At 53.5% G+C, this 26,761-nt stretch overlaps 2 protein-coding genes and 1 long non-coding RNA gene across 6 annotated transcripts; 2 read left to right on the top strand and 1 right to left on the bottom strand.

Moving 5' to 3' along the window:
* Window positions 1–868: 868 nt before the first annotated feature.
* Window positions 869–16,145, bottom strand: SF3B2 (splicing factor 3b subunit 2). Of its 4 annotated transcripts, none has more exons than XM_036416526.2 (22): window positions 15,973–16,143; window positions 15,758–15,807; window positions 15,384–15,461; window positions 13,636–13,884; window positions 13,420–13,455; window positions 12,429–12,546; window positions 11,635–11,732; window positions 11,200–11,296; window positions 10,986–11,077; window positions 10,405–10,617; window positions 10,143–10,280; window positions 9,906–9,986; window positions 9,257–9,484; window positions 8,322–8,471; window positions 7,021–7,110; window positions 6,814–6,921; window positions 5,925–6,032; window positions 5,527–5,669; window positions 5,337–5,438; window positions 1,746–1,845; window positions 1,441–1,626; window positions 869–1,103 (listed from the first exon to the last, which is right to left on the bottom strand). In XM_036416526.2, exons 1-22 carry the CDS (start codon window positions 16,103–16,105, stop codon window positions 1,032–1,034), a joined length of 2,670 nt encoding a protein of 889 aa, XP_036272419.1. In that variant the 5' UTR covers window positions 16,106–16,143; the 3' UTR covers window positions 869–1,031. The 4 variants fall into 4 exon arrangements, 3 of the variants coding, with proteins under 3 accessions (XP_036272419.1, XP_036272420.1, XP_036272421.1); XM_036416527.2 differs by having other exon boundaries at window positions 13,420–13,452; XR_006740178.1 differs by lacking the exon at window positions 869–1,103 and adding an exon at window positions 4,126–4,178 and having other exon boundaries at window positions 1,500–1,626; window positions 15,973–16,145.
* Window positions 15,471–16,850, top strand: LOC123651451. The gene is made up of 2 exons (XR_006740186.1): window positions 15,471–15,831; window positions 15,935–16,850. It is a non-coding gene; the product is annotated as an uncharacterized LOC123651451 (long non-coding RNA).
* Window positions 16,851–18,714: 1,864 nt separating this feature from the next.
* GAL3ST3 (galactose-3-O-sulfotransferase 3) lies at window positions 18,715–25,844 on the top strand. Its single transcript, XM_036416565.2, has 3 exons — window positions 18,715–18,921; window positions 22,050–22,281; window positions 24,541–25,844. The coding sequence occupies exons 2-3, from the start codon at window positions 22,160–22,162 to the stop codon at window positions 25,724–25,726; spliced, it is 1,308 nt and encodes a 435-aa protein (XP_036272458.1). The 5' UTR covers window positions 18,715–18,921; window positions 22,050–22,159; the 3' UTR covers window positions 25,727–25,844.
* The last annotated feature ends 917 nt before the right edge of the window (window positions 25,845–26,761 follow it).

Genomic DNA, 26,761 nt, shown 5'->3' with positions numbered 1-26,761 from the left:
GGGCCTGGCCGCCGCGCCCGCCTCCCTCCAGGGTGGGAGCCGGGGGACCTGAGCCCCAAAGGCCCGCGGCCCCGAGGACCCTAAAGCTCCGGCCCTGGGAGCCGGCCTTCCTAGTCCCTGCAGCCCCTCCCAGAGCCGTCACAGGCCAAGACCCGCCCTGCCCCCCATTTCCTCCTCTTGGAATGCTCTTTCCACTTCACTTAGGAAATATCTAAAATCCTATTCCGCCCAAAGCCTGGCTCAACGAGCACGTCCCCCGTGGGGTCTCCCACTTCTGCTCCAGCACCCATCCTGAAGCCTCCCGCACCCCCTCATTCTGTGGGCGCTCTTACACCGATGTAAGCGGCTCAGCAGCAGACTTCGCCCGCTGGCAAAGGCCTTTAACCCAACTGGCAACCCTGTGTAGTCTACTCTGGGGATGGGAACCAGAGAAAGCTAGCCCCCAACTCCGCCCCCCCCACATACACACCAAAGCCTGGAGGCGGACACCACCCACGGGATCATACAGACTCAAGGACCATCTGTGCTGTCTGTCGGCTAAGGACTTGGGCTCTTCTGATCACAGGTCTGTTAGGAAGGCCAGACCTGGCCTACTTCCCAAGCCCACTGAACCTCCTCCGCCCGGCCGGGTGCTAAGCTGGCTATTTTAGCCCCCAAGGACAAAGGAGTAAGGTCACACCGGACCTTCCTAAAAGGCAGGCAGTGGTAAAAGCATTTCTGCACACTCTGGCCTTATCACAGTCTCAGCTGCGACACAGGACCCAGGTGTGTGCCCTGGGGCCGCCCTGAAGGTGTGGAAAGGGCTGTTTTAATCCATTTGCAGGAGGGGACTAAATGATGAAGGAAGATCAGGAGTGTTACATATTCGTCTCTTTCCTTGGGAAACAGCTTTATTTACAAAACAGGTCTAAAATAAGAACGTGAGTGACAAGCCCTGGGGAATGTGGGAGAGCTGGCTCGTGGGGACCCAAGTGCGAAGCCCAGGCAACCACACAGCGGGCCTGCAGGCGGGCTGGAGGTGTGAGGGGGACCTAAAATTTGAACTCCTTGTATTTCTTGCTGCCCCCGCGGCTGTCCTGAGGCTGAGCTTTCCGTTTCTTTTGCTAGAGAGAAAGAGAAACAGGTTAGAACAGGTTCAACCACCCACTGATCCCCAAAACAAGGGTGGACAGCCTGACACAGCCACATATATCTGTGGAAAAAGTGCTGAAACTGGATTCTCAGACGTGTGTAAGTTCCTTCACCTCCCTGTGCCTATTTCATCATCCCTCAGGAGGACAGCCCCCCCCCCCCCCTTCCGAGCATTTCTAAAAAGCTTTCAGTACCAAGGAAGCTCAGGACAGCAGGCAGGGTCCTCCCACACACTCACCACTAGGGGACCCCACTCCGCTGAAAAAGGAGGCCCAGGCCCTAGCCCAGGCTTCTGGGGGGAGCTCCTACCTTCTGTTTGGCAGCATGCTCGGCCACCATGTCACTGAAGTCTTCCTTCTCCACTTGTGCCTGCTGCTCCCGGACATGCTCCTCATACTTCTGGGTCATGGCCATGGGGTCCAGCTCTAACTCTTCAGGCGCCAGAGCCACTTCCACACCCTGCAGCTCAGGGGCCGGGCCCTTCCGGCTCATAACCTAGAAAAGTGACCAGAAAAGAAAAAGGGATCAGAGCTCTGTCATCTCCAAAGAGAGGTGCAGAAGCCCTACCTTCTGCCCCCAACACTCCCCAAAAGCAGCGTCCTCCGAGCACTCACCGTGGTCATGTCATAGATGTGGGTCGATCCCATGATGGCTCCCCCAACGGTGGCCGTTCTCTTCTCTGGTAGCACAGTGAACAGCTGAGGTGTCTCGCTTCTGCAAAATACAAAGGGGTCAAACCCAAAATGGAAGGGATGAAAGGGCCTCCTGAAGCAGAAGCAGAAGGAACACGGACAGCACCTTCACCCCGTGCCCTGGAGATGTTCCGAGACACCCAGGGGAGAAAATGATGCACAAGCTGCCGTGAGAGGGTAGAACTGGGTTGGTGCCAATTCTGGGAAATACAGCCCGGAAGAAGTACAGAGACTGAGTTAAGGGATCCCCAAGTTTAGGGTATCAGAGACCAAGACTCCCACATGCGAAGGGCTAAGAGTCAGCGGCTGAAACTTTCAAAAAGATGGCTGGTTTCGGGAAGCTGGCAGGAGAGAAGAGGTTACAGCAGTTCCTGCCCAACGTTGTGCCTGGAGCTTTAACACACAGAACTCAAACTCCCAGCCCCTCCATGGGTGCAAACACCACCTATAGCCAGTCTCACCACATTTGAAACACAAGAGCAAATCCACATATATCAACCCAGACACGGCTTCATCCCTACTTCTCCCCCAGAAGAGGTGACAATCTATTCTCAACAGCAGCCAGGGCTATCGCCTTAAAATGGCACTCAGACGCTGTCCTTCCTTTGCTCAAACACATGAAGTTTTTTATTGTAATTTGAATAAAGTCCGAACTCTACCATGGTCTGAAGAGTTCATAATCCAGCCCCTTACCTAATTCCTGCTCACTATACTCAACCACAGTACCCTTCTTTCTTTCGCTTTCTTAAATATGCAAAACTTGAGACTTCTGCTTTCTGACAAGGAGCAAGAGGGACTAGATGTACCCACTCTCCCTGAAACAAGCCCCCAAAATGGGGAAAATAGATGTAAGCTTTTTAATTCTATCTGGAAGCGGTACAATAGTGGACATGGACAAGGAGGGACAGTGATTCCTGAGAGACAGGTGAAGAAATGAGATGAACCCTTCAATTGCCCAGCCTACTATACGGAAAGGAGTAACCCATGTAGAAACCAGAGGTCTCCATGATTGAAGGAATGAAGCTGGAAGTGCAGGGAGACCAAGACTGGAGAACTTAAGAGACCTACAGAGGGTCCCCCAAGTACCCAGGTGAGTAACTGCACAGGCCGGGGAGAGAGCCACCTGCAAGGATCATTGGTAACAATACCTGCCTCGTCCTCGGGGAAGAGTGCCTCGCCCACTGGGCAGAGTGAACTCCTGGTAGACAGGGCACTGAGCTAAGTATGCGGAGTGTCTGTGCCTCAGTAATGCAGAGGACTGAACATGCTTCGGTCTAGCCTAATCTGACAAGCAAGACCTGAAAGAACCAAACTGTTTTCAGCACTTGAACTATATCCCTGAACAAAGCTAAAGATTTACAGGAATACAAAAATATCCTGTACCTAATAAGGGACATTTCACAAATCCTAGCATCCAATCAAAACCTAACAGGCATGCAAAGAAACAGAAAAATACAATCCTTAAGGAGAAAAATAATCAATTTACATCAACCCAGAACTGGCACAGCAGGCACAGTTGGCATTCACAGGTAAGTACAATAAAGTGTTATTATTACTGCATTCCATATGTTCAAATGTTAAATAAGAAATACAGAAGATATAAAAAGACCCAAATCCTAAGGCTAGAGATAAAGACTACATTGGATGTAATTCAAGTCAGATTAGAAACTGCAGAAAAAATATTAACATATGAACAGAAGTTTTCTAAAAGGAAATACAAAGAGAAAAGAGATATTTTTTAAAATATCAGTAAGCAGTGGGACAACTTGAAGAGATCTAAAAGAAATGTACAATGGGAGTTCCCAAAGGAGAGAAAAGAAAAAAATATTTGGAGAAATAATGGCCAGAATTTTTCAAAATTAATAAAAACTATAAATCCAGATTTAAGATACTTCCAAAGGAGAGGGAGAAAAAATATTTGGAGAAATAATGGCCACAATTTTTCCAAAGTTAATAAAAACTATAAATCCAGATTCAAGATACTTAACAAAATTCCAAAAAAAACCAACATAAAAACCACACAATATTCCATCCTACACTCACTGCATAGCATAATTGAATTGTTCAAAACAGCAAGAAAATATTAAAAGCAGCCAGAGGAAATTAACATGCACAGAGGAAGAAAAGGATGAAGACAGATTTCACATCAGAAACAATGAGACACTAGAGCAACATCTTGAAAGTACTTGAAAGAAAAAAAATCAATCTAGAATCCTATACCTGACAAAAATCTTTCAAAAAGGGCAAATGAAGACATTTTTAGACCGCGAGAGCAAAAAGAATTCATGACCAGCAGACTCACAACAAGAAATGCTGAAGGAAGACTTTCAAGCAGAGGGAAAATGATACATCAACCTAGATATATACAAAGAAAAGAACGAGCACTGGAAATGGTAATTATGTAGGTTAGTGATATATGATTCTTATTATTTAAATCTCTCTACAAGATAATTAACCATTAAAGTAAAATTAACTAATAATCATGTAGTGTAGGATTTATAACATGTAAAAGTAAAAAGAATGACAATACTGCAAAAGTTGGGAGAGGAAAATGCAAGTACACTTTTGTAAGGTTCTTAATATTAATTGAAGTGGTATATCACTTGAAGACAAATTATGATAAAGAGACATTCCAAACCCTAAAGCAACCACTAAAATAATAAAACACAGTTGCTAAGTCAAAAAAGGAAATAAAATGGAACCATAAAAAAATGTGCAATTAATCCAAAAAGTAGGATAATGGGGAAAAGGGAAAAAAACAGAACCAAGAAAGAAATCATTTCATGAAAAAAGGGGTCGATTCATCTAGAAGACTTACTCCCACACATTTATATACCTAATAACAGGGCTTCAAAATGCATGACCATCAAAACCTGTGCCTGACTTAGGGCTTTCAGTTTGTATTTACAGTTCCTTCTGCCCCCATCATCCTGTGACTGGCACTTTCCGAAAATCCAGCTCTCAGCTCAAATACCTCCCACCAGCCAAAACCGGTTTGGCTCAGTGGTAGAGCGTCGGCCTGCGGACTGAAAGGTCCCAGGTTCGATTCCGGTCAAGGGCACGTACATTGGTTGTGGGCACATCCCCAGTAGGGGGTGTGCATGAGGCAGCTGGTTGATGTTTCTCTCATCAACGTTTCTAGCTCTCTAACCCTCTCCCTTCCTGTCTGTAGAAAATCAATAAAATATATATATATATTTTTTTAAATACCTCCCACCATCCAATCCTTCTACATCCCATTACCCAGTTTCCTCTCCTTACTGTCCTCTCCACATCGGAAATTATCCTGTTCTCTGGTGAGTCTATCTTGCCTGTCTTTTCCACTGCTCAGTCTCCACATCTAGAGCAGTGCCTGGCACAGAGTTGGTATTCAATAATTTTGTATGTGAGTGTGTGAGTGTGTGTGTGTGTGTGTGTGTGTGTGGAGGGGGGTTTAGCAAATGTCAACAAGTCAGCCTAGAAACTGAAGGAAAGAGGAAGTCCTCCCTCCTCGGTCCTGCCTGATTCTCTCACCCATCCATCGCTTCCTCAATCTTCTTCTTCCTCAGCTCAATGAGTTCTGGAGTCTCCATTCCAGCTGGTACTGATGAGAATCCTCCAGGAGTAATGAGGCCACTGTAAAGAGAGGAACAAGGCTTGGAGTAAAGAGAAAGTCCCCAAAGACAGACAGACTAGTTCAGAGAGGCAGACTCTGCATCCCCACCTGTCTGCAGGGGTAATAAAGCCTGTTTCATCTGGCTTGTCTTCATCACTTTCCTCCTCTTCCTCTTCTTCTGAAGACTCTTCATCAGATGGCTCCAGCTCCCCCCAAGGAGTCCGATCAATCTCTTCTTCTTCAGTCTTGGTCTGAAAGAGATCGCTAATCATTCAACAGATGTTTACTACCTATTAGGTATCAAGCTGCTGTAAAAGGAAACTAATCCTGACAGAAGAATATGCTCTGCCCAGAGAGCTCATGTTCTAGTGGGGGGTTTGATTTGCACCACAACTCAGAAAAATGCATGCCCTTCTTCAGATTTTGAAAATTCACAACACTCAGCTCAATGATAATGAATGAAACTACAAACTATCTCTAAACTTCGTGCCAGCCATGGCCCATACCTGAAACTCAGCGGCATTGGTTCCAAATACGTCCCCATAGAGTGGTTTCCCGGTTTCATCTACAGGGGGTTTGCCCCAGCCACCAGCATGGTACCCAAAGGAACAGCTCTGCAAGACAGTAAACGCAAGTCATTCTCCTGCCAGCTCCTACAGAAACACCGATGCCCTAGGAAAAAGTCTGCACTTTGGGAACTCTGGAAATTATAATTTCAGAGAAGGATTACTGTCATCAAAGCATTATAGAGCAAAAGTATTAAGCAACAAAAATCTGGAAGCAATAGAATGGGGAGCTGCGAGTCAGAAAATATGTGAGTGACTTCAGCATTTGTGGTAGAATCCAGTGTCTGAAACTGAAACATGTTCTTTAAAACACATGACTCCCACTTCTCAGTTAATTTCTTTCCTCACTTTTGGAAAGCTTTTAGAATATATTTCTCTTAAAATTTCCTGAAGCTTAACAATTACTTCTTTTTCACTCCATTTACTTTGTTGTCTGTTAATTTTTTAATTTAATGCTTTTTAATTAAAAATAAGAATGAATTTGCCAAAACCGGTTTGGCTCAATGGATAGAGCGTTGGCTTGGGGACTGAAGCGTCCCGGGTTCGATTCCGGTCAAGGGCATGTACCTTGGTTGCGGGCATATCCTCAGTAGGGGTGTGCAAGAGGCAGCTGATCGATGACTCTCTCTCATTGATGTTTCTGACTCTGTATCTCTCTCCCTTCCTCTCTGTACAAAATCAATAAAAAATATTTTTTAAAAACAAACCCCATTACTTTTTTCTTTAAACATTTTTTTCTTTAAACAAAAAATACAAATGGTGGAATGAAAAAAAAATACACCCTCTAACAGCAGAGCCAGCGAAGAATGAAAGACAGGACAGCGTTCACCTCAGGGATGGGTGAGTTCAGCCCAGGGATTTTCAGGTTTGGGTACGACGGGGGCGGTCCGTATCGCTGCATGGCAATCAGCCACGGCGGAGGAACTTTGTGAGCATTCTGCAGGAAAGAGAGAACAAAATACCATCTACTCAGCCCTATCCCCTAATCTGCCTTCCGCTCCAGTTGCCACCCTCTTCTCCGCTGCCCGTCACTCACTGGTCCTACTGGCATCCCCAAGGAAATCCTCAGCTCATCGGACAGATCTCCTGGCTTCTTCTCCTTCAGGCGCGTCTCAAACTCCTTCCCCTGAGGAGAAAGCAGAGCAGGCTATATTGTGAACACCAGACACTCTGGGGACCTCAATAGCAAGAGGACATGAGAACAAAGATGAGAAGTCTCGATTCACAGCAGATACACAACCCACTGAGGCTGCCTCATTCCCACTCTATTCTCACTGCTTCCTTCACAGCTAGAGGAGGCTCAGGAATAAGGCCAGGAAGGAGGAGGAGAAGCAAGACGCCAGTCCTATTATTAACCCACTAGGAAAACATGGGCAAATTCCGGACCTGCCTTCTCGTCTATAAAATGAGGCATTTGACCGGGTGATTGCCAAGATCCATCCACCTCAAAAACTCCAGGGAACCATAGTCATTAATATTTTAAGAATCAGAAACAAAAAGTTTTCTCCGACCCCAGTATTAAATGTCTCCTATAAGCATCTGCCCCTGTCCCTAAACCACCCAATGTAAGTATCATTTCAAAGACAATGTTTGCTTCTCTCCAAAAAAATGCCTCATTTGAAGATTTCAAATTCCATCCCATTCATGGAGAGTTAATGGACAATCTGAGGCTGAGGGGAGAGGCCAGTGTTCCGACTTCAAAAGTCCTTCCAGCCTAGCCAATGTGGCTCAGTGGTTGAGCATAGACCAAAACACCAAGAGGTCACTGGTTTGATTCCCAATGCCTGGGTTTCAGAATTGACCCCCAGCAGGGGGCATGCAGGAGGAAGACAATCAATGTTAATGTTTCTCTCAGCGATATTTCTAACTTTCACTCTCTCTCTCTCTAAAATCAGTAAAAAAAAAAAAGAGGAGAGAGATTTTTTAAAAAGCCCTTCCAGCCGAGAGAGAGAGAGAGAGAGAGAGGAAAGAGGTTTTTTAAAAAGCCCTTCCAGGAGAGAGAGAGAGAGAGAGAGAGAGAGAGAGAGAGAGAGAGAGAGAGAGGGAGAGAGAAAGAGAAAGAGAGGAGAGAGATTTTTTAAAAAGCCCTTCCAGCCGAAACCAGTTTGGTCAGTGGACAGAGTGTCGGCCTGCAGACTGAAACGTCCCAGGTTTGATTCAGGTCATCATCAGTGTTTCTAACTCTCTATTTCTCTCCCTTCCTCTATGTAAAAAAATCAATAAAAATTTATTTTTAAAAAATTAAATAAATAAAAAGCCCTTCCAACCAAGAGTTACAGAGCTGTGACCTAAGGCCCAGCCTTGCCTCCCTGGTCCCCACTCCCAATCCTCCCAAACCTCATAGTACAGGTCCCCGTGGATGGTCAGCTTTGGCTTGGTCTGCCACTTGAAGAAGGCATCATGCAGCTTCTGGTAGTCAATGTCGATCTTCCCCATCTTAGGCCGAACCTTCTCGCGCATTTTTGACTTCATAGTCTTCTGTTCTTCCTGTGGAGAAAGGCAAGACATACCTTAAGAGGGATTTAGCAAGTCCAACTCTTATAGATCTGGCCCCCACTCCCAAAAGAGCTAAAGTGAAACCTCATCTATCTCATTCAAAAAGTCACCAAAACCCTTCCTGCTCAAACCCTTAAAATTATAAGATTCACGTTGAACAAAACATACTTATCATATGAAGTTATGCTCATGTCAATAGATTATTTTTCAAAACCATTTCATCCAGAGACTGATCTCATGAGTTGCCTCTGGAGAAAACTGGCAGACAACAGTCTAGCTGGAAGGCAGGGTTTTCACCTGGTACTTCTTCACCTCCTGAATATTTGTAGGACAGGCCACTACTGCCTACTCAAAGAATTCCAAATTTCAAATTTAAGGAGTCACACAACTGCCATGAATTTAGCCTCAGAAGGTATCAGGCTCACACTGGAGGCAGAGAACTAAAGTCAGGAGCAACCCGCGGAGAAAGGAGGCACCATGTGCAGACCACAGACAGCTGGGCAGGTGCAGGCAGAGGGGACAGGAGACAGGAAGACAATGGAGCCGCTCAGAACCAGAGGCTCTGGGTGGAGCAGGAGAGCTAGTTCCGAGCACAGAGGTGGGGACTGCCCTTCTTGCTCTGTGTCACAAACGGGGCTGAGTTCTGGAAGTCGAGAACGGATAATTAGACAATGAACAAGAAGGTGAGTTTTGGAAACAAGACCCCAGGTGTGAAGCAGGCTGCTGTTAGGACGTGGCTCCCCGAGGTCAGGTCTGAGCCCCAACCAGACCCTCACCTTCTCCTGCAGGGCCTCCCGCATCTCCTGGATGCCTGTGCGTTTGATGAAGTCGGGCAGCTCAAAGGGCGGCTTCTCAATGCCTCGTTTGCCCTGCAGGTACTTGCGCTTAAAACACCAGTGCCGCGGCACGGGCACAGAATTCCGAGTGGCCTTGAGGTGGACCAAGAGCTTGGGGTCCTGGGCTGTCACATCATGCATCTCCACGACATCGGGCCGCGCCACGAGCTGGAAAACACAACACCCCTCAAGATAGTCCCAACCTGCCGAAACCGGTGTGGCTCAGTGGATAGAGCATCGGCCTGCGGACTGGAGGGTCCTGGGTTCGATTCCGGTCAAGGGCATGTACACTGGTTGCGGGCACATCCCCAGTGGGGGGGGTGCAGGAGGCAGCTGGTCGATGATTCGCTCTCATCGATGTTTCTAGCTCTCTATCCCGCTCCCTTCCTCTCTGTAAAAAAATCAATAAAAATATTAAAAAAAAAAAAAAAAAAAGACAGTCCCAACCTTTTCGGTCTCAGCTTTTTATTTCTCTTTCTCAAAAGCCCCATACCGAAGTCATCCAGGCCTCCTCAATCTCTCCTCCCCCAAGCAAAACTCCCTATGGGGTCTCTGAGCTCCAGCGCCCGCTGGCTCAGCTCGGTCTCACCTGCTTAAGTTCAGCCACAGTGAAGCGATTCATTCGGCGCAACTTCTTCTTGGACAGCTTCGGGGCTTCTGGCTTCTTTTCCTACAACAGACCAATTCTCTCTGAGCAGGACTCATCAATGTCAATCAGACCGCCCAGCTCACCCCAAACCTTCAGCCACCAAAGGGATTCCCCTCTGCCAGGGTTCACCAGGCCCCTCTCTGGAGTCCTTGTCTGACAGGAGGGCGTGGGCCTCACCAGCTCGTCGTCGCTGCTGTCATCATCGCTGTCCTTGTGCTCCTCCTCGAAGCCCTTCTTCTTGGGGGCTGTGGAGTTCTCCAGTTTGTCGAGTTTCTCTGGCTCCTTCTCTTTCTCCTTCTTCACATCATCGGTGAGCTGAGGAGGCAGACAATGTAGGAACCCAGCCCTGGGCCTCCCTGTTTCTGAAGATGTCCTCCTTATCCCCCTTCCCCCTCCGTGCCCCTTCCTTCCTCTGCCCCTCAGAGGGCTGCTCCTGTACCTTGAAAGCCTCAAAAATCCTCTTGAAGAAGATGAAGTTGGGCTCATAAATTTCAGGCTCTTCGGTCACATATTCAATTTCCACATCAGCCGCCGAGGACTCAGAGCCGCGGGACCGGGTTGACTCTTTCTCTCGGTCCCCAGAACTCTCAGATGACGCCCCTCGTACCCGCTGGGGCTTCTTCTTCTTCCGGTTCCGACGCTTCCGGTTTTTCTGCCACAACAAGTAAAACCAATGGGCCAGGGAACGCAACACCAGGCCTGTCCCCACCTCTGATCCCCCGTTTCCCCAAGAGGCTGAGAACAAAGGCCCTGAGGTCAGACCCCAAAACCCCGTTTCTCTGCAGCTGTGCACTTCTGGGTGAACTGCTCTACTTCTCAGAAACTCGGTTTATCTTTAAAATGAAGGCATGCATTGTCCTCAGAACTCAAAGGACTCCCGGCAATCAAACAAAACTGTCCACATGATGCTGGGGACAGAAACGGTACCAGCAGCCACTGCTTCCTGAACACTTGGAACGGGAGCTGTTAGTGCCCAAATCCCATCTCCCGCCATTCCCTCCACCCAGCTCCGTCCCATACCTCCTTCTTGGACATGGACACTGAGTCCTCCTCGGTCTCTGACGCCGACTGGCCCAGGGATGAGCGTGTGTCTGTCTCCATTTCCTCATCCTCTGTAAGGGAGGAAGAGGCCATCGGTGTCTCTCAGGGCCGCCGCCCTGCTGTTGCTCACTGTAACCCCTCCCTCTTTACCGCCCTCCGCGGCACCCGCCCCTGCAGGCCACCGTGCGCTCACCCTGTTGAGAGTTCAGCTCTTCCTGGCGGCTCTCTTTCAGCTGCAGGATCTTCTCCAAAGCCTGGGGGATCTTGGGGCCCACCGAGGGGTCATCCATCTGTCAGAGGCACCCCAGGCAGAGGGAGGTCATCTCAGTGCCCCTTTCCCAGCCATTTCCACCTCTCCTACTAGGAAAGCTACTGGCCACGTGGCATAAACACAGGGAGCGGACACCACCAGCTGGCCTCAACCACCCGTCAGCACCCCGCAGCGCGAAGCACAGAACCCTGCCCCAGAACTGTCTTCCTGCCCTGCCTAAATGTCTGAATTACCTATGCCCCTCACCCTCACGCCCACCCCCAGAAGTCCTCCCATCTCCTCAGAATCCTTTTCTAAAAACCCAGAAGCAGTCCCCTTCTGAGCCACACTCCCCTCTCCAGGAAGTCACCATCTCACCTCTCTGTTCTCATCGCCCGGGGGCGGCGGCGGACCACGAGGCCGGGGAACCGGGGCCCCCATGGGCAAGACAGGAGCGGGGCCCACTGGAGCAGCAACTGAGAGAGAAATCCAAGCCCAGTGTGAGAAGAGATAACAACAACACAAAGAGAGAAACACTGATTTTAAAAACTACCTTCTTTGCATGCTAAAAGTTAAGAGTGATCCAATGGACACAAAACTCTGGAGAGGGTGGGTATGTATGGGAGGGGGGGGCAATGGTAAAATATGTACACAGATAATAATTTAATAAAAAATATATATATCGAAAGGAAGAAAAAAAAAGCGATGGTTACGCTGAAACCGGTTTGGCTCAGTGGATAGAGCGTTGGCCTGTGGACTAAAAGGTCAAGGGCATGTACCTTGGTTGTGGGCATGTACCCTGGTTGTAGGCACATCCCCAGGGGGGGGGGGGGGGGCAGTGTGTGCAAGAGGCAGCTGATAGATGATTCTCTCTCATCGATGTTTCTAACTCTCTACCCCTCTCTCTTCCTCTCTGTAAAAAATCAGTAAGATATATATTTTTTTAAAAGAGGGATGGTTACACTTAGGGGAGAGGGTAGCTGGAAGAGAGCCAGAGAGCTTTTTGGGGTGCTGGCAATGTTTTGGTTCTTGGCCCACGTGCTGGATGAACGGGTGTATTCAGTTTATGAAAATTCACCTTTGACACATACAGTTTTAAATGTGACATATACTTAAGTAAATAAAATTTCCATCACCTTCCTTGCCCTTTCCTTCCATTTCTGAGGTCTTACCTCGGGGGCCCAGAGGCGTGCGGACGCCCATTTGGCCCATGTCCTGTGGGGGTCGGGGCACTGGGCTGCCCATCTTGGCAATCTCCTGCTGCCGCTCTTGCTCCAGGAGCACAGCTGCCTGTGAGAAGGAAGTGGAGGCACAGCCTGAAAACCCACTGCGCAGGCAGCTCCTGGCAAATGCATTCTCTCACCAGGTAACAGGACCAAGAACAAACACGTACCACTGGAGTCCTGAAACCCCACATCCGCCCCCCGACTTCCTGGATACTGATCCATACAGAGGAGCCCTCCCCCCACAAACCAAACGGGCAACAATGCTGAGGAAAAGCCCAAATTCCTAGCAGAGAATTTACTATTTAGCTTAGACACTGACTTCTATTTTTAACAAAAGCTTTCTTCCCGAAAGATTAGTTATCTCTAAGAAACAGTGGATTCTTTTCTTATATCTAACCCTCAAGATCTAGCACAGTCTGGGCAGAGAGCACTTCATACACACTCCCATGTCTGGTGCAGGTAATGCCCATTTTCTAATACTCCGAGTAAGCCATTAGCTAACTGACACCATGCATCTGTGGGGCCAAACGCCTCATGTGCCGTTCCCTAACCTCCGTCCCCCGCACTCAGTCTGAGTCCCCTCCCTGGGGCCTAAAAGGACTGGAAGGGATCAGCCAATGTTTTCTGCAATGGGCCAGAGAGTAAATACTGGGCCAGTGTACGGACTCCTTTATATACTATTGGGTTTTCCTTTTTTACTTTTTAACAATCCTCTAAAAATATAAAAACAATTCTTAGCTTGCAGGCCATACAAAAAACAGGTTGCAGGCCACAGTTAGCAAGCCCTCAGTATAAGAAAGATGAAATTACTTGGGAGATACTGAAATTTGGTTGAGGATAAGGCGATGTTCACTTGGTGCACCTTGGACACTAAGCACTAGAAGTGAAAGCCAAAGCATTGGAACATGGGGTCAGAGGCCAAAATGAGGGGTATCACCCGCTTCTGTTGTCCCTTCAGTGAATGATCTCCCTGCTGAAGAAAGAGCACGTAACGCCTGCCTCAACTCCGCTGCCTGGGCTCCTCTTCCTGCCTAAGGCCTACGTGCCAGTCTTTGGTCCAGACCTTCCCAGGAGGCCTGGCCCCAGAATCCCTCTCTCTCTGCGGATCCGCTCTCCCTCATGACCCGGGCCGACGGCCTGCCGCCCTCCCTACCTGCTTGGCGCGCTCCTCCTGCTGCATCAACAGCGCCGCCTGCTGCTGCGCCAGCTTCAGCCGCTCCTCCTCCGACAGCGCCACAGGCTCGCCCACGCGGAGGGGCGGTGGGGGCCCCAGGTTTGGTGGGCGGGGTCCAACTGCCATAGGAAAGCCAAGGCCAAGGCCTGGTGGAGGCGGCGGAGGCGGTGGAGGAGGCTGCAGAGGGGGGAGGCCCATGGGTGGCGGTGCCATCGGGATCCCAGTGAGCTGTGGGGAAAATACACGGTCACAATCTAGGAAGCATTTATCTACTGCCTGGCAAGTGCTGGGACTCTAAGTCAAATGACATACAGTTCTAATATTCAAGGCAATGCTCTATAGCAATACTAAGAAAAGATGTTAACTTTGGGGCACCAACCAATGAAACCTATTGAATTTCTCCTCAGAAAAATATCATGAACACAGATTTATTTATTTATTTTTTATTAAATTATTATCTGTGTACATATACCATTACCCCCCCATACATCCCCTCCCTCCCCAGAGTTTTGTGTCCATTGGTTGTACTTATATGCATGTATACAAGTCCTTTGGTTGATCTCTTATCTTCCCCAGATCTCTGTAATTTGACAGTCTGCTTGTTGCTTTACTGTCTCTATATCTATCTTTTGGTTCACCAGTTTATAATGTTCTTTATTAACCATAAATGAGTGAGGTCATGTGGTGTTTCTCTTTCATTGACTGGCATATTTCACTCAGCATGATGATGAACACAGATTTTATTTTATTTTTTTTATTAAATTATCTGTGTACATATTTTACCATTGCCCCCCCCATACATACCCACCCTCCCCAGAGTTTTGTGTCCATTGGTTGTACTTATATGTCCTTCGATTGATCTCTTATCTCCCCCAGATCTCCCTCCCCTCCCCACTATAATTTGACAGTCTGCTTGTTACTTTACTGTCTCTATATCTATCTTTTGGGTGAACACAGATTTTAAAAAATAGATTTTTATTGGTCTCAGAAAGGAAGGGAGAGGGAAAGAGATAGAAACATCACTGATGAAAATCATTGACTGACTGCCTCCTGCACTATCCCTACTAGGGCTCAAGCAGCAATTGGTGTGCCCTGACCTGGAAATGAGTCCTGACCTCCTGGTTCATAGGTTGACCCTCAACCATTGAGCCACCCTAGCTTGGCAGGAACACAGATTTTGCATGCAATTTCAGGAGATTCAGGGACACCTCTAAAGTCCATCTAAGAACTCCTGACCCCACACACACAGAAATCAATGGATCCCAGGTCAGAGCCACTGCTGTAAATAAAGAGTAAAACCCTGGACCAGAAAGAACATGGAAGCCGAGAGGACTTAAATAAATGGGAGCCATGTCACCCAATGGCTCAGTTAACATAGAGGGTATGAAATCAAATCAAGGAGTGACCCCCAATGTCTCAATGAATACAGGAACTGTGCCCCAGGAGGGCAAAGAAGACAGCGATTACTTCCAACTGGGTTAGGGGGGTGAAGATAAATCACGTCAGGCTTCCAAATATTTGAGCTAAATCTTAAATGATAAGTAGAATTTGGAGGACCAGACACTGGGGAGGATGCAAGGATCAGGACCAACGACGAATTGAAGAGCTTCTAATTCTGTCATTGCAGCACCTCCCTGCCCAATCTCCTAGTTGCGTCCCCAATACACCACCTGTGAGAAGGACCTATGTAAGCAAAAGGGACCTTATAGAGTGAGCCACCATCGTACCTGCGCTGACATGGGAGGGGGAGCTGCTTTGTCCCCATCGTCACCTCTTAGAACCGGCCGATTCAGTACAATACCAGTCTGCAAAAGAGAAACTCTAGGTCAGTCCAAGAGCAGTTATTCTACTAAGGATGCTCACTCCCATCCATGCAACAGAATTTACCCAGTGCCTGTCTGCGGGAGCGCGGGCTGGGCACTGGGGAAGACCTGTAGGTGTACAGAAACGGTTACACGAGGCAGGTAAAAACAACAGGCAAAAAGGGGGGGAAGCCCCGCAAGCTGTGCGGAGGAACACAAAGAACGAAGACTGAGTGGAGAGGTCCTGCTAGGCCTCCTCCAGGAGCTGGCTATCCCGACATCCCGCCGCCAACACTTACCTGACGCGTGTAGCTCTGCAGCCGCTCCACTAGCTCCTCCCGACTCCCTGCTGTGCAAAGCAGAGAGCCATTCGGTAAGTCAAGCCGAGCCGGAGCCAGGCCCGCCGCCCAAGTCAGGCCCCAGCAGCCCGCCTCCGCCCCCCATCTCCGGGGTAACCAGGCTCCGCTGCCCCGCAGGCCTACGCGGCTGGCTCTTGATCTCCAGTTCTCCTTACCTTGGATCGGAGCTCCGATCTCTGCCAGTTTGGCCTGAAGCTCCTGGACAGCCCAGGCGCCATAGTGGCCAGGAGGTGGCGGCGGCGGCAGCTGCAACTCTCCTTTGGGAGGCTCGGGATGCTCGGCCGCCATCTTAGCAGCAGCCAGGCGCGCGACCCATACGGAAGCTCACGCCAGCTTCGGGGCCCACTTCCCGGAACTTCCGGCAGCGCGGAACGCCACGTCCCTCCCGGATTGGAAGGCTGCTCGGACAGAGGCCCGCCCCCTGTCGGACTCCCATGGTCGCAAAGCTTTCTGGGAGTTGTAGTTCGGTTCCCGGCCACTGCCCCGGGAGCACTGGGGGCTGGCGCGGGGCGGGGCTGCGGGCAGAGCGGGTCGCTCCCGGGGGGCTGGCTGTCAGCGCCTGGCTGGCCTGAGCGCAGACCACTAGCCTTCCGACTCCCTGACCTAGTGGGAGAGGCCCTCACGTTCCCTGGGAGCTCCGAGACTGATTCCCCAGCCGCCGCGCGTGGCGGGCGCCAAGAGCAGAAGGTTGCAGCCGATGCCTGTGATAAAACCGCGTCTGGTTGTCTGCCCGCCCGCCCCGGCCCAGGTGTGGGTGAATGCGCTGAAAGGGGATCGGATCGGAGCCGGCAGAGGAGCGGCCCGCCCGGGCTGAGCTCCAGCTGCGGGCCCGGGGGAAGGGCCACACGTCAAGCCCCTTTCTCCATCTCCCAGGCCGGCTCCAAGGTCGCCTCCGCTAAGCCCGCTCCCGTTTTCCTTTGCTTCCTTGGAGCTCTCATAATACATACAAACCTCCCGCCGTTGGTTTTGAAGTCTTTCTTGCCCCTTCTACCCACCTCCATCCCCGAGATCGTGAGCAGGGACCTGGCGTTCGGTCAATGATAACTGGGGAGGGGGAGGGCAAGTGGAACAGTCTTTCCGGGGACATTATTTTCGTCTTCTTTAGTCTCCAAAATAAACTCAGGATCTTTTCTTCCCTCATCCCCACCAGCCTCCTGGAGGACGGACCCTGCCCTGACTCCCCCACACACACACACAACCCCCACTGCTGGCCTGTGCACCTGAGGGAGAAATGGGCAGGTGCCCCTTACCTGTCCAGCTGCCACCTCTCCCCACCTCTCCCGCTAACTGAGGTCCCTCTGCCATTCTAGCTCTGCACGGACAGGCTCATTGCACCCGTGTGAGGGAGCGTGTGAGTGTGAGTGTGTGTGTGTGTGTGTGTGTGTGTGTGTGTGTGTGTGTGTAGAGCCAGGAAACTCAAGTGAAATAGTCTAATTTCCCCCACACCCTTCATATCTCTAATATGCTCCAATTCACTGGCTGCCTCCAACAAAGAAATAAATAGCTGGGAGCAGTGAAAAAAATAAGGTGTCAGGTCCAGGGGAGGTGTGAGGTCTGTAACAGACAAAGAAGAGGCCTGGACCAGGAAAAGCGGCTAGCCAGGAAATTCTCTTTGCTCCTGTCCAAACCCTGACCCTTCCCACTTCTATCGCCACCACCACCCAGTCTCCTGCCTCCCAGAGGAGAAGCCAAACCCAGAAAGGACAGAAGAAAGAACAGTTCTGCCCTCCCCTGCAGCGTGTCAGCCCTCTCAAGCAGAACCATTCCTGACACAAAGGAAGTGTCGTTCTGCTCCTGTAACTGGAGAGCCAACGGCAGGTCACCTGAGGCTGCAGGCCCCAAAGCGTGTGCATGTGCTGGGGGAGAGGCTGGAGGTCTCAGGCAGGATAAACCAGGGGCTGATGGGCAAGGAGGTGGTGTGGCTTAGCCAGAAAGCAACCACCCTAGTGGGACCCCATTTTATCCCAACATCCCTGGGACCCAGGCAGGGGAGTCCCCCATTGTTCAGAGGGGAAGACTGAGGAGCCAGTCCGGGACAAGCAGTTCTCCTGCCCCTGAGTGTCCCCATTCCTTCTCCTCCTCAGTAAGGACCCTCACACAGCACCTACCGGTGTGGGTGTGGAATGGAGTCTAGTGCCTTCCAGTGCCAGCTTTGGGTGGCTGCCTTGGCCCTGGGACCCTTGCCATGCCAGGCCAAGAGGGTGGCAGGGCTCCGGGACTCTGAGAGCCAGAGAACTGTGTGTCCGGGAGGCGCTCCTGCCTCGCTCCTGGAACCGGCGATTCAAGATGATCTGCCCCCCCCCCCCCCCAGCTCAAAAGTATCATCTTCACGTGTATCGTCTCTGCGGTTCAGAACACCTCCCCTCCGCTAAGGCTCTGGTCAGGAGGGAGGGGGTCTGGGGTCCTGGTGGAGGGTGCGAGTGGGTCAGCAGCAGGGGCTGCCCCAGGGGCTGCAGGGGAGGGTTCCCCCAGAGATGAGGGCAGAGGGGGCCAGACTCAGGGCTACAATGATGCTTCCTGTCTGGAGGTGGAAAGAGGAGGAGAGGAGGGAGGGAGCGTGTGGGCGCTGTGATGTACTGTACCTGTGCTCCAGCCCCCCACCCCCACCCCCCGCCCTCGCAGGACGCACCAGCCCAAGGCTGACCAGTGGGACCCAGGGGTGTCCAGCAATGCCACAGCACCCCAATACTCTCCGGACCTAAACGCCCCCTTCTGAGGAGGGAGGCAAGGAGCTGCCACACTGGTGTCCGGACTCAGCAAGGTTGCCGGGGAAAGATGCCCGCATCAGAAGATGCCACCCGGAAAATGCTCCTGGTTAGGCAGCCTCCGAGCCAGGGCTGCCCCCTCCTCCCCTGACTCCCCTTCCCCTCCTCCTCCCTCCGCCGCGGCCCCCGCCCCCGCCCCGCCTCCAGGGTGCGATGGGGGGCGGGCGGCGGGCAGAGCCTGAGCTGAGCCGCTCGGCGGACGCCGCCACCTGATCCCATCCCGGCGCGGGAGGCGAGCGGCGCTCGGTGCGCAGGGCCCGGCGCGGACCGCAGCGGATCCAGGAAAGGGGCTGGAGGGAGCGGCGACCCCCGCCACCGGGACGGAGGCAGAGCCCGCGCGTGAGTACTGCGGTAGCCAGCCGGGCTGGAGGAGGGTGGACCAGCCGGGACCGGGGCGAGGGATGGGCGGGAGCGTGTCCTGGGGGCGCAGAGGCCGGAGAGCGTGCGGGGGGGGCGCAGGGTCTGGGGGGCGGGAGGACTGGGTGAGGGGGCCACTCTGGCCTGTCCCCCAAGGCGAGCAGATCCCTGACAGATCCCTGATGGAACTGAAGGAATGGAGGCAGGGGGAGGCAGAGAGTGATGGAGAGAGCAGGGGAGAGGAATTCGGATACAGGGATGACGTTGGGGACGGGGAAGGGGGTTGGAGGGACCCGGTGCAGGCGGAGGAGAAAGGGAGGAAAGGAGGGAGGCGGGAGGATATTTGATCTCCTGGGACACTCATTGGCGCCTCCTTAGCCTTTGACCCTTCCATCCGGAGGGAGAAATGTTCACTGGCTGTGCCATCCTCTCTGAGGATGGAGCCTCCAGGTGAGCCGGAGGTCAGGCTGTCAGGCTGTCAGGCTGTCAGGTCGGGTGGTCCAGGCCAGCCAGCCGCCCTCCTACTCTGAGGCACCCGTCAGCCCTTCCGCTTGGAGGGGAGAGAGGGCTCACTCCGGAGCGGGTGGGCACCCAGGCCAGTTTGCCGAGCTCTGGCTGGCTGTTCCATTTCTCCCTTGGTTCCCTGGAGAAGGGAAGGCAATTTGCAAAAGCGGGCACAGCCTGAGGGAGGTTGTCCTGACTAAAATTAGCGCTGATACTCCGGTGAGGCTGGGCACACTGGCCTGGCTGGGTGGCTGAGGGACACTCCGTGAAGAAGACACAGGGGGAGCCAGGCAGTGTTTGAAGCCTGACGGCCCTGGCCCCGGCAGACCTACCCACGCCAGCTGGAGACCACGAGCAGACAGCCCCCGTGTCAGGACCCCGCTCCATCCCCAGGAGAGGCACCGAGGTCTGAGCCTGCCGCAGAGGGGGCTGCCTCCAGTGGCCCGGCAGCACTCGGTCCTGGAATGTGGATGCTGGCTGGGTGCCCACCCAAAGGAGACGGGGTGCTGATTCCAAACACCTGAAGGTCCGTCATGGAGAAAACGGTCCGTGTGGTGAGGAGGGCAGCAGCCACATGCAGAGCGGAAGGTGGAAGGGGCCTGGCCGAGGAGCCTAGCCATCCCAGAAAGAACCGGAATGGCCAGTGCTGCTCGGACCTGGGCCAGGCGTATCTGAGGGGATGAGCACTGTCACGGATGGTGACGACGCAGAAACCGGTGCCCAGGGAGTTCTTGTGGGCCTCACCCCGGGTCCGGCTGGCTGGCTCCTCAGGGCTGAGGGGAGTGGCATGGAGGGGCCACACCCAGCCCATCGCCCTTCTCTGTGCGACCTGGCTGAAGCATCTCCCAGAGAAAATCCCACTAGAGCCCCCTGCAGGCTCGACATCGTTGGCTAACCCAGAATCCTCTGAAAAACAGGGTGGTTTCAGGGAGTTTAGCAAAGATGGGACTAGGCTGGGCCCTCACGTTGCCCCTTCGGGGAACTCCTGTCTGGCCACTAAGTCTTGTAGGCAGGAAAAATGGCGAAAGGGAAGGGGCCTCCATCCTGAGAGGGCCACCGGCTCTGACTTCCTCCTGAAGGCTGCCCAGCCAGACAGAGTGGGGATGGGGGTGGTGTGAACCTTCTCCTTGGTTGTCCTCGGTGGCTGGACCCTTCCCCGCCCTTGGTTCCAGGTGGATTAAGTCTGTCTGCAGGCTGATGGAGGGAACACGGTGCTGGGGCCTGGAAGGAGGGAAAGGGATAACCAGGCATCTTCCCACCCCATCAGGCTGCAGGGTGATCCAGGATTAACTGGGGGCGGGGGGAGTGGAAGCCAAGCCCGGGGCCCAGGAAAGGTGATGGTCAGAGGAGTTTTCACATTGCCTCACCCCTCCTGGGACTCGGGTGTCCTAGTTCCACATGCACATGCCCGTGAGGTCCCGGCTCCCCCTCCCTTTCGGAGAGGGGGTACATGAGGCTGAAGCTGAACCAGAAGCTGGGAGTCTGAGGCCGCTGGGGCAGAAACTCGCCCCAGCGGACAGGCACTGCTGCCAAAGCCGACTGTCCACTAGAGCTGCCGAGGGCTGTGCTGCCCTTGAGCCAAAGCATCCGGTGTGGGGACAAGGGGCTGGCCAGAACCCAGGCTCTTCTGCCTCTCACCTGTCACTCGCCTTGTCCAGGAGTTCCTCAGCAGGAGCCCCTTCGCACCCCACACCCTGCCCCGCGCCCAAGCTGCCATCCACTGCCTCACTGCAGAGTAAGCAGACGGCATGGCCAGGGTTCAGGTGTTTGGGGATGGAATCCAGATAGGGTTCCAGGATTTCAAGTCCTTCCTTTCTCTCCCTCATGGATTTATTGGTCTTGAACCCTCAGAGCGGGAGCCCAGGTAGGAGGGCTCAGGGCTCAGAAGCGGGCAGAGGCGCCAGAGTTCAGGGAAGGCTGGGGAAACCAGCTCTTTGTGGAAGCAGCACACCTGTCTAAGGGGATGGACTCTGGAGCCAGAAAGAGCAGGTCTGATCCCGGATTCTGCTAATTCCAGCTCTGTGACCCAGACAAGGGGCTTCATTTTTAGAGCCTCAGTTTCCTTGTCTGTAAAGAGGTAATAATATCTGTTAGGGTTGAGGTGATTAAACGAGATAAAGTATGCAGTAGCATAGTACAAATAGTGAGTCCCTGCATCAGAGACTTGAGAAGGTGAAGGCTTGGCCAGTGTTTCTGAGGAGCTCAGTTTCTGGGGGGTCAGGACCAGCCCTTCACCGGAGCCATCAGGTAAGGAGGGGAAACCTGGAGCTGAGACTCCTGTGATCGGAGCCAAGTCTACTGGGGAGACAGCTACGAATGGCCACGAGACAAAGAGGAATCGGGGGCACAGAGAGAAGCAGAGACAGGGCTTAAGGGAGTGGCTATAGCCTGAAGGCTGGCCACACCCCAGAGCCTGTAATTCCACCCAAGACCCAGCTATCTGGAGCGGAGTGGAGATAGGGTCTTGGTGACGGGAGGCCGGAATCTGATCTTCCCTGGCCTCTCTGCTCACCCCACTCTTGGGAGCTCTCCTTTGCAGCAGTGTGCCGGGGCGAGAGCCCATCTCCTCTGCCCATACAAACCTGTTTGCCTCCTTCCCCTGCCAGGCCTCTCCGGAACACTGGCCCTGCTACCGGAGCCTCAGGAGCCCCCATGAGGGCCGGCAGTGGGTGTCCTGGATAGCGAGACCTGGCTGGTCCAGGGCGGGCACGCTGTCATGCCCATCCTCCCGCGCCTGCAGCAGGCCACCAAGATGATGAGCCGCAGGAAAATCCTGCTGCTGGTGCTGGGGTGCAGCACCGTGAGCCTCCTCATCCACCAGGGTGCACAACTCAGCTGGTAAGGAGCAGGGGCCCGGGTGAGGGGCGGGGCCCAGGGCCGTTGTGGTATCCGGGAGGGCCAGCTGCCTGGTTAACGCCACGACTGAGAGCCCTGCTTCCATTCCTTGCACCGGCCAGCAGAGTCGGCCTTCTGCTGGGCTTCGTTCCTTCGCTCTCTCCTGAAGTGCTTTCCACACATCTCTTTATTTTTTACTATTTTTAAAAATAGATTGATATTGATTTCAGAGAGAGACAGAAACATCAATGATGGGAGAGAATCATTGATTGGCTGCCTCCCACATGCCACACACTGGGGATCAAGGCCACTCCTGGGCATGTGCCCTGATCGGGAATCAAACCATAACCTCCTGTCCTGGTTCATCGGTGGCTCAGTGAGCCACGCTGGGCAGGCACCACGCATCTCTTTAGATCCACACAACCCCCCAAGGCATGGATTGATCTTATTAAAATGAGAGTGACGTGCTCGAAGTCATAGAGTGAGTCTGTGACTAAACGGGGACTTGAATCCAGCCCAAACCCAGTGCCTCCCCCAAGGACTGCAAACAACTCCTCACTACTCCTGTTGTGCTGGGCAAGTCCTCTCCCTCTCTGAGCCCGTGTCCTCATCTGTAAAATAGAAATGATGGTATGTGTGACCTCGCTAGTCCCCCTGACACCGGATACCATGTGACTAATAGGAGCAGACCCTACTCCTGGCTCACGTGTGAGCCCAACGTGTGAATGCCTGCACCCCTCAGAGCCTCTACTTTCCCAGGAGAATGATGTGAGTGGGCCCGATCCCCACTAATTTGCTGGTCTTTAAAAGGGCGTCTGTGTGGCCATTATCCTGAACCCAAATCAGCCACAGATGGGAAATCTCCGTGGTGTTCTCAAAGCTGCTTAGCGTTTCCTCATTATGACCAGGGTGGTAGAAAAGGAACAGGAGAGGGACTCAAAGTCTGAATAGATCTTACAGGTTTACCTGTAATCCCAAACATCCTTTCAGGATTGAGGAAAGAAATGAAAGCTTCATGAAGGCTAGGATTGTTAGCTGTTTTCTATACTATCATATTTCTTGAGCCTAGAACAGTGGCTGGCACATAGGAGATGATTAAAAATATATATATATTGGCTGAATGAATGAATAAAGCTCCAGAGGTCTGAACAGAATCGGATGACAAATGAGTTGCCTCCAAGCCCTTGCCACTCGTCCACAAGGCGAGGAGCCAGTGAAAAAGTAAAAGTGGCCGAAACCGGTTTGGCTCAGCGGTAGAGCGTTGGTCTGCGGACTGAAAGGTCCCGGGTTCGATTCCGGTCAAGGGCATGTACATTGGCTGCGGGCACATCCCCAGTAGGGGATGTGCAGGAGGCGGCTGGTCAATGTTTCTCTCTCATTGACGTTTCTGGCTCTGTGTCTCTGTCCCTTCCTCTCTGTAAAAAATCAATAAAATATATTAAAAAAAAAAAAAAAAGTAAAAGTGAAAAACAAGAGAAAGCAAAAGGACTTGGTGACCTCATCTGGGTTGCCAGACTTACGTAAATGACTCTTTTCTTCTGAGCCTGTTTCTTCCTTTTTAGAGTGGAATCTCTCTAAAAGATCTCTCTCAAGGATCTCCCAAGGCCTTTCTCCCTGTATTTAGTTATCTATTTCTGTGTAACCGAAGTACCTCAAAACTTAGCAGCTGAGCACATCGAACATTTATTATCTCACTTGTGTGGGTCAGGGACCCAGGTGGGGCTTAGCTGGGTGCCTCTGCTCAAGGCCTCTCAAGGGGCTGCGGTCTCATCTGAAGGTCTGATTGGACGGGCTCCCCTTCCAAGCTCGCTCGTTGTGGTCGTTGGCAGACTTCCGTTCCTCAAGCAGGGTGATGGACTGAAGGCCCAGCTCCTTGGTGACTGTTGCCACGGGATGGCTCCCCATAGGATGGCTCACAGGATGGCAGCTTGCTCACCACGCTACCTGAGTTGTCCTAGATAAGACACGGAGATAGAAGCCATAGTCTCTTTATAGCGCAATCTCACGAGTGGCACCCATCATCTCTGCCCTATTCTAGTCCTTAGAGACATCAATGAGCCCCGCCCATACTCAAGGGGAAGGAAATAGACAACAGCACGAATACCAGGAGGCCAGCAGGGATCACGTGGGTCATCTCAGAGGCTGCCTGCCATACCCCTCCACTGCTCTGTGGGCAAAGCCCAGCACGGGCTGCTCCGTAGCCCGCCCCCCAACCCCCGGGCAGGGGCGGGGCTCACACCCTCTCAACCCTCCTCCCCGCAGGTACCCCAGGCTGTTCCCCCTGAGCTGCCCGCCCCTGCAGGACTCGCCGCCGCGCCCCAAGCACCTGACGGTGGCCTTCCTGAAGACGCACAAGACGGCGGGCACGACGGTGCAGAACATCCTGTTCCGCTTCGCCGAGCGCCACAACCTGACGGTGGCGCTGCCGCACCCGCGCTGCGAGCACCAGTTCTGCTACCCGCGCAACTTCTCGGCGCGCTTCGTGCACCCGGCCACGCGGCCGCCGCACGTGCTGGCCAGCCACCTGCGCTTCGACCGCGCCGAGCTCGAGGGCCTCATGCCGCCGGGCACCGTGTACGTCACCATCCTGCGCGAGCCCGCCGCCATGTTCGAGTCCCTCTTCACCTACTACAACCAGTACTGCCCGGCCTTCCGGCGCGTGCCCAACGCGTCGCTCGAGGCCTTCCTGCGCGCGCCCGAGGCCTACTACCGCGCGGGCGAGCACTTCGCCATGTTCGCGCACAACACGCTGGCCTACGACCTGGGCGGCGACCCCGAGCGCAGCCCGCGCGCCGACCCCGCCTACCTGGCGGGCCTCATCCGCCGCGTGGAGGAGGTCTTCTCGCTCGTCATGATCGCCGAGTACTTCGACGAGTCGCTCGTGCTGCTGCGGCGCCTGCTGGCCTGGGACCTGGACGACGTGCTCTACGCCAAGCTCAACGCGCGCGCCGCGGGCTCGCGCCTGGCCGCCGTGCCCGAGGCGCTGGCGCGGGCGGCGCGCGCCTGGAACGCGCTGGACGCCGCGCTGTACGCGCACTTCAACGCGTCCTTCTGGCGCCGCGTGGCGCGCGCCGGCCGCGCGTGCGTGGAGCGCGAGGCGCGCGAGCTGCGCGCGGCCCGCGAGCGCCTGCTGCGCCGCTGCTTCGGCGACGAGCCCGCGCTGCGGCCGGCCGCGCAGATCCGCACCAAGCAGCTGCAGCCCTGGCAGCCCAGCCGCAACGTGGACATCATGGGCTACGACCTGCCCGGCGGCAGCGGCGCCAGCCCGGCCAGCGAGGCCTGCCTCAAGCTGGCCATGCCCGAGGTGCAGTACTCCAGCTACCTGCTGCGCAAGCAGAAGCGCCGGCTGGCGGCGCGGCCCCGGCCCCAGCCCGTCCTGGACAACCCGCCGCCGCCGCCGCCGCCGCGGCCCATCCGGGCGCTGCCCCGCGGCCCGCAAGGCCCCTGAGCTCCGGGAGCCAGGCTGGGGGCTGCCTCCAGGCCCTGCCCATCAGGACCCACTTCCGAGGGGCCTAAGCCCCACGTTGTAAGGGGAAAGGGGGAGAAGGGGTGCCTCACCCTATCCAGGAGGAGCCGAGAGCCCGGGGCGTACCCTCCTCCTTCCCAGCTCGAAGTCTGGGGCTGCCCAGTACTGCCCGATCCTTTCTGGGGCTGAGCCGCCCTCCACCCGTTTCCAGAGCCCGTGGGCCCGGCTGCAGAGCAGCTCCGCCCGCTGCCGGCCCCGGAGCCCTCGCCTTTCCTCTCAGGGGTCAGAGGCCCCCCGCCATCTGTCTCCCAGGTTCCACGCTCACCTAAGCTGCTCCCAGTCTCCCAGAACCAAGAGTTCTTGGGTTGGGCTTTTTGTTTTGTTTCTTTTTTTTAATAAAAAATATCTCTCAAATGCGCAGGTTAGTGGCAGTCACCGAAAGCCAGCTTTCCCGCGTCGGGTGAGGCAGGTGCCCAGGAATAGCTGTGCCAGCCTCAGTCCGCCCCCTGATGGGCGCGGCCACCTCAGCCCCGCTCATTTCCTTTGGGAAAATGTAAATCACTTTCATTCAATTCAGCAGCAGTTATAGCGTCATCTCTGACAGGGACATGACGTCTCTGACGGGCGCAGGTGAGGCAGCCAGAGCCTGTCTCCTCTGTGGAGCTCAGGGGCGGACGTTGGAACGGGAGCAGACAAGGGAGAAGGGGCAATGGTAAAATATGTACACAGATAATAATTTAATAATAAAATAAAATAATAATAATAAATGAAAAGAAAAAAGAAACGGGAGCAGACAGCTGAGGAAGAGGAAGGACTCGGGGTTAGAACCAAACCGCTCCTCCAGCAGAGGGAGGCCAGAGGGAGGATCAGTCCAGGCAGGGAGGTGCCGACCTCAGGACTTCACCTCCTCTTGAGTCACTGGCTTTCCCACTGGCCTGCCTTCCCGCAAGGAGAAGACGGTCCTGAGGTGAACGAGGACCATTCCCGGCCCCGAGCATCCTTTCGTGCAGCCCGGCG

Source organism: Pipistrellus kuhlii, unplaced genomic scaffold, assembly GCF_014108245.1.
Source record: "Pipistrellus kuhlii isolate mPipKuh1 unplaced genomic scaffold, mPipKuh1.p scaffold_m20_p_56, whole genome shotgun sequence".
NCBI lineage: Eukaryota > Metazoa > Chordata > Mammalia > Chiroptera > Vespertilionidae > Pipistrellus > Pipistrellus kuhlii.
This window is presented reverse-complemented; position numbering and strand designations above follow the sequence as displayed.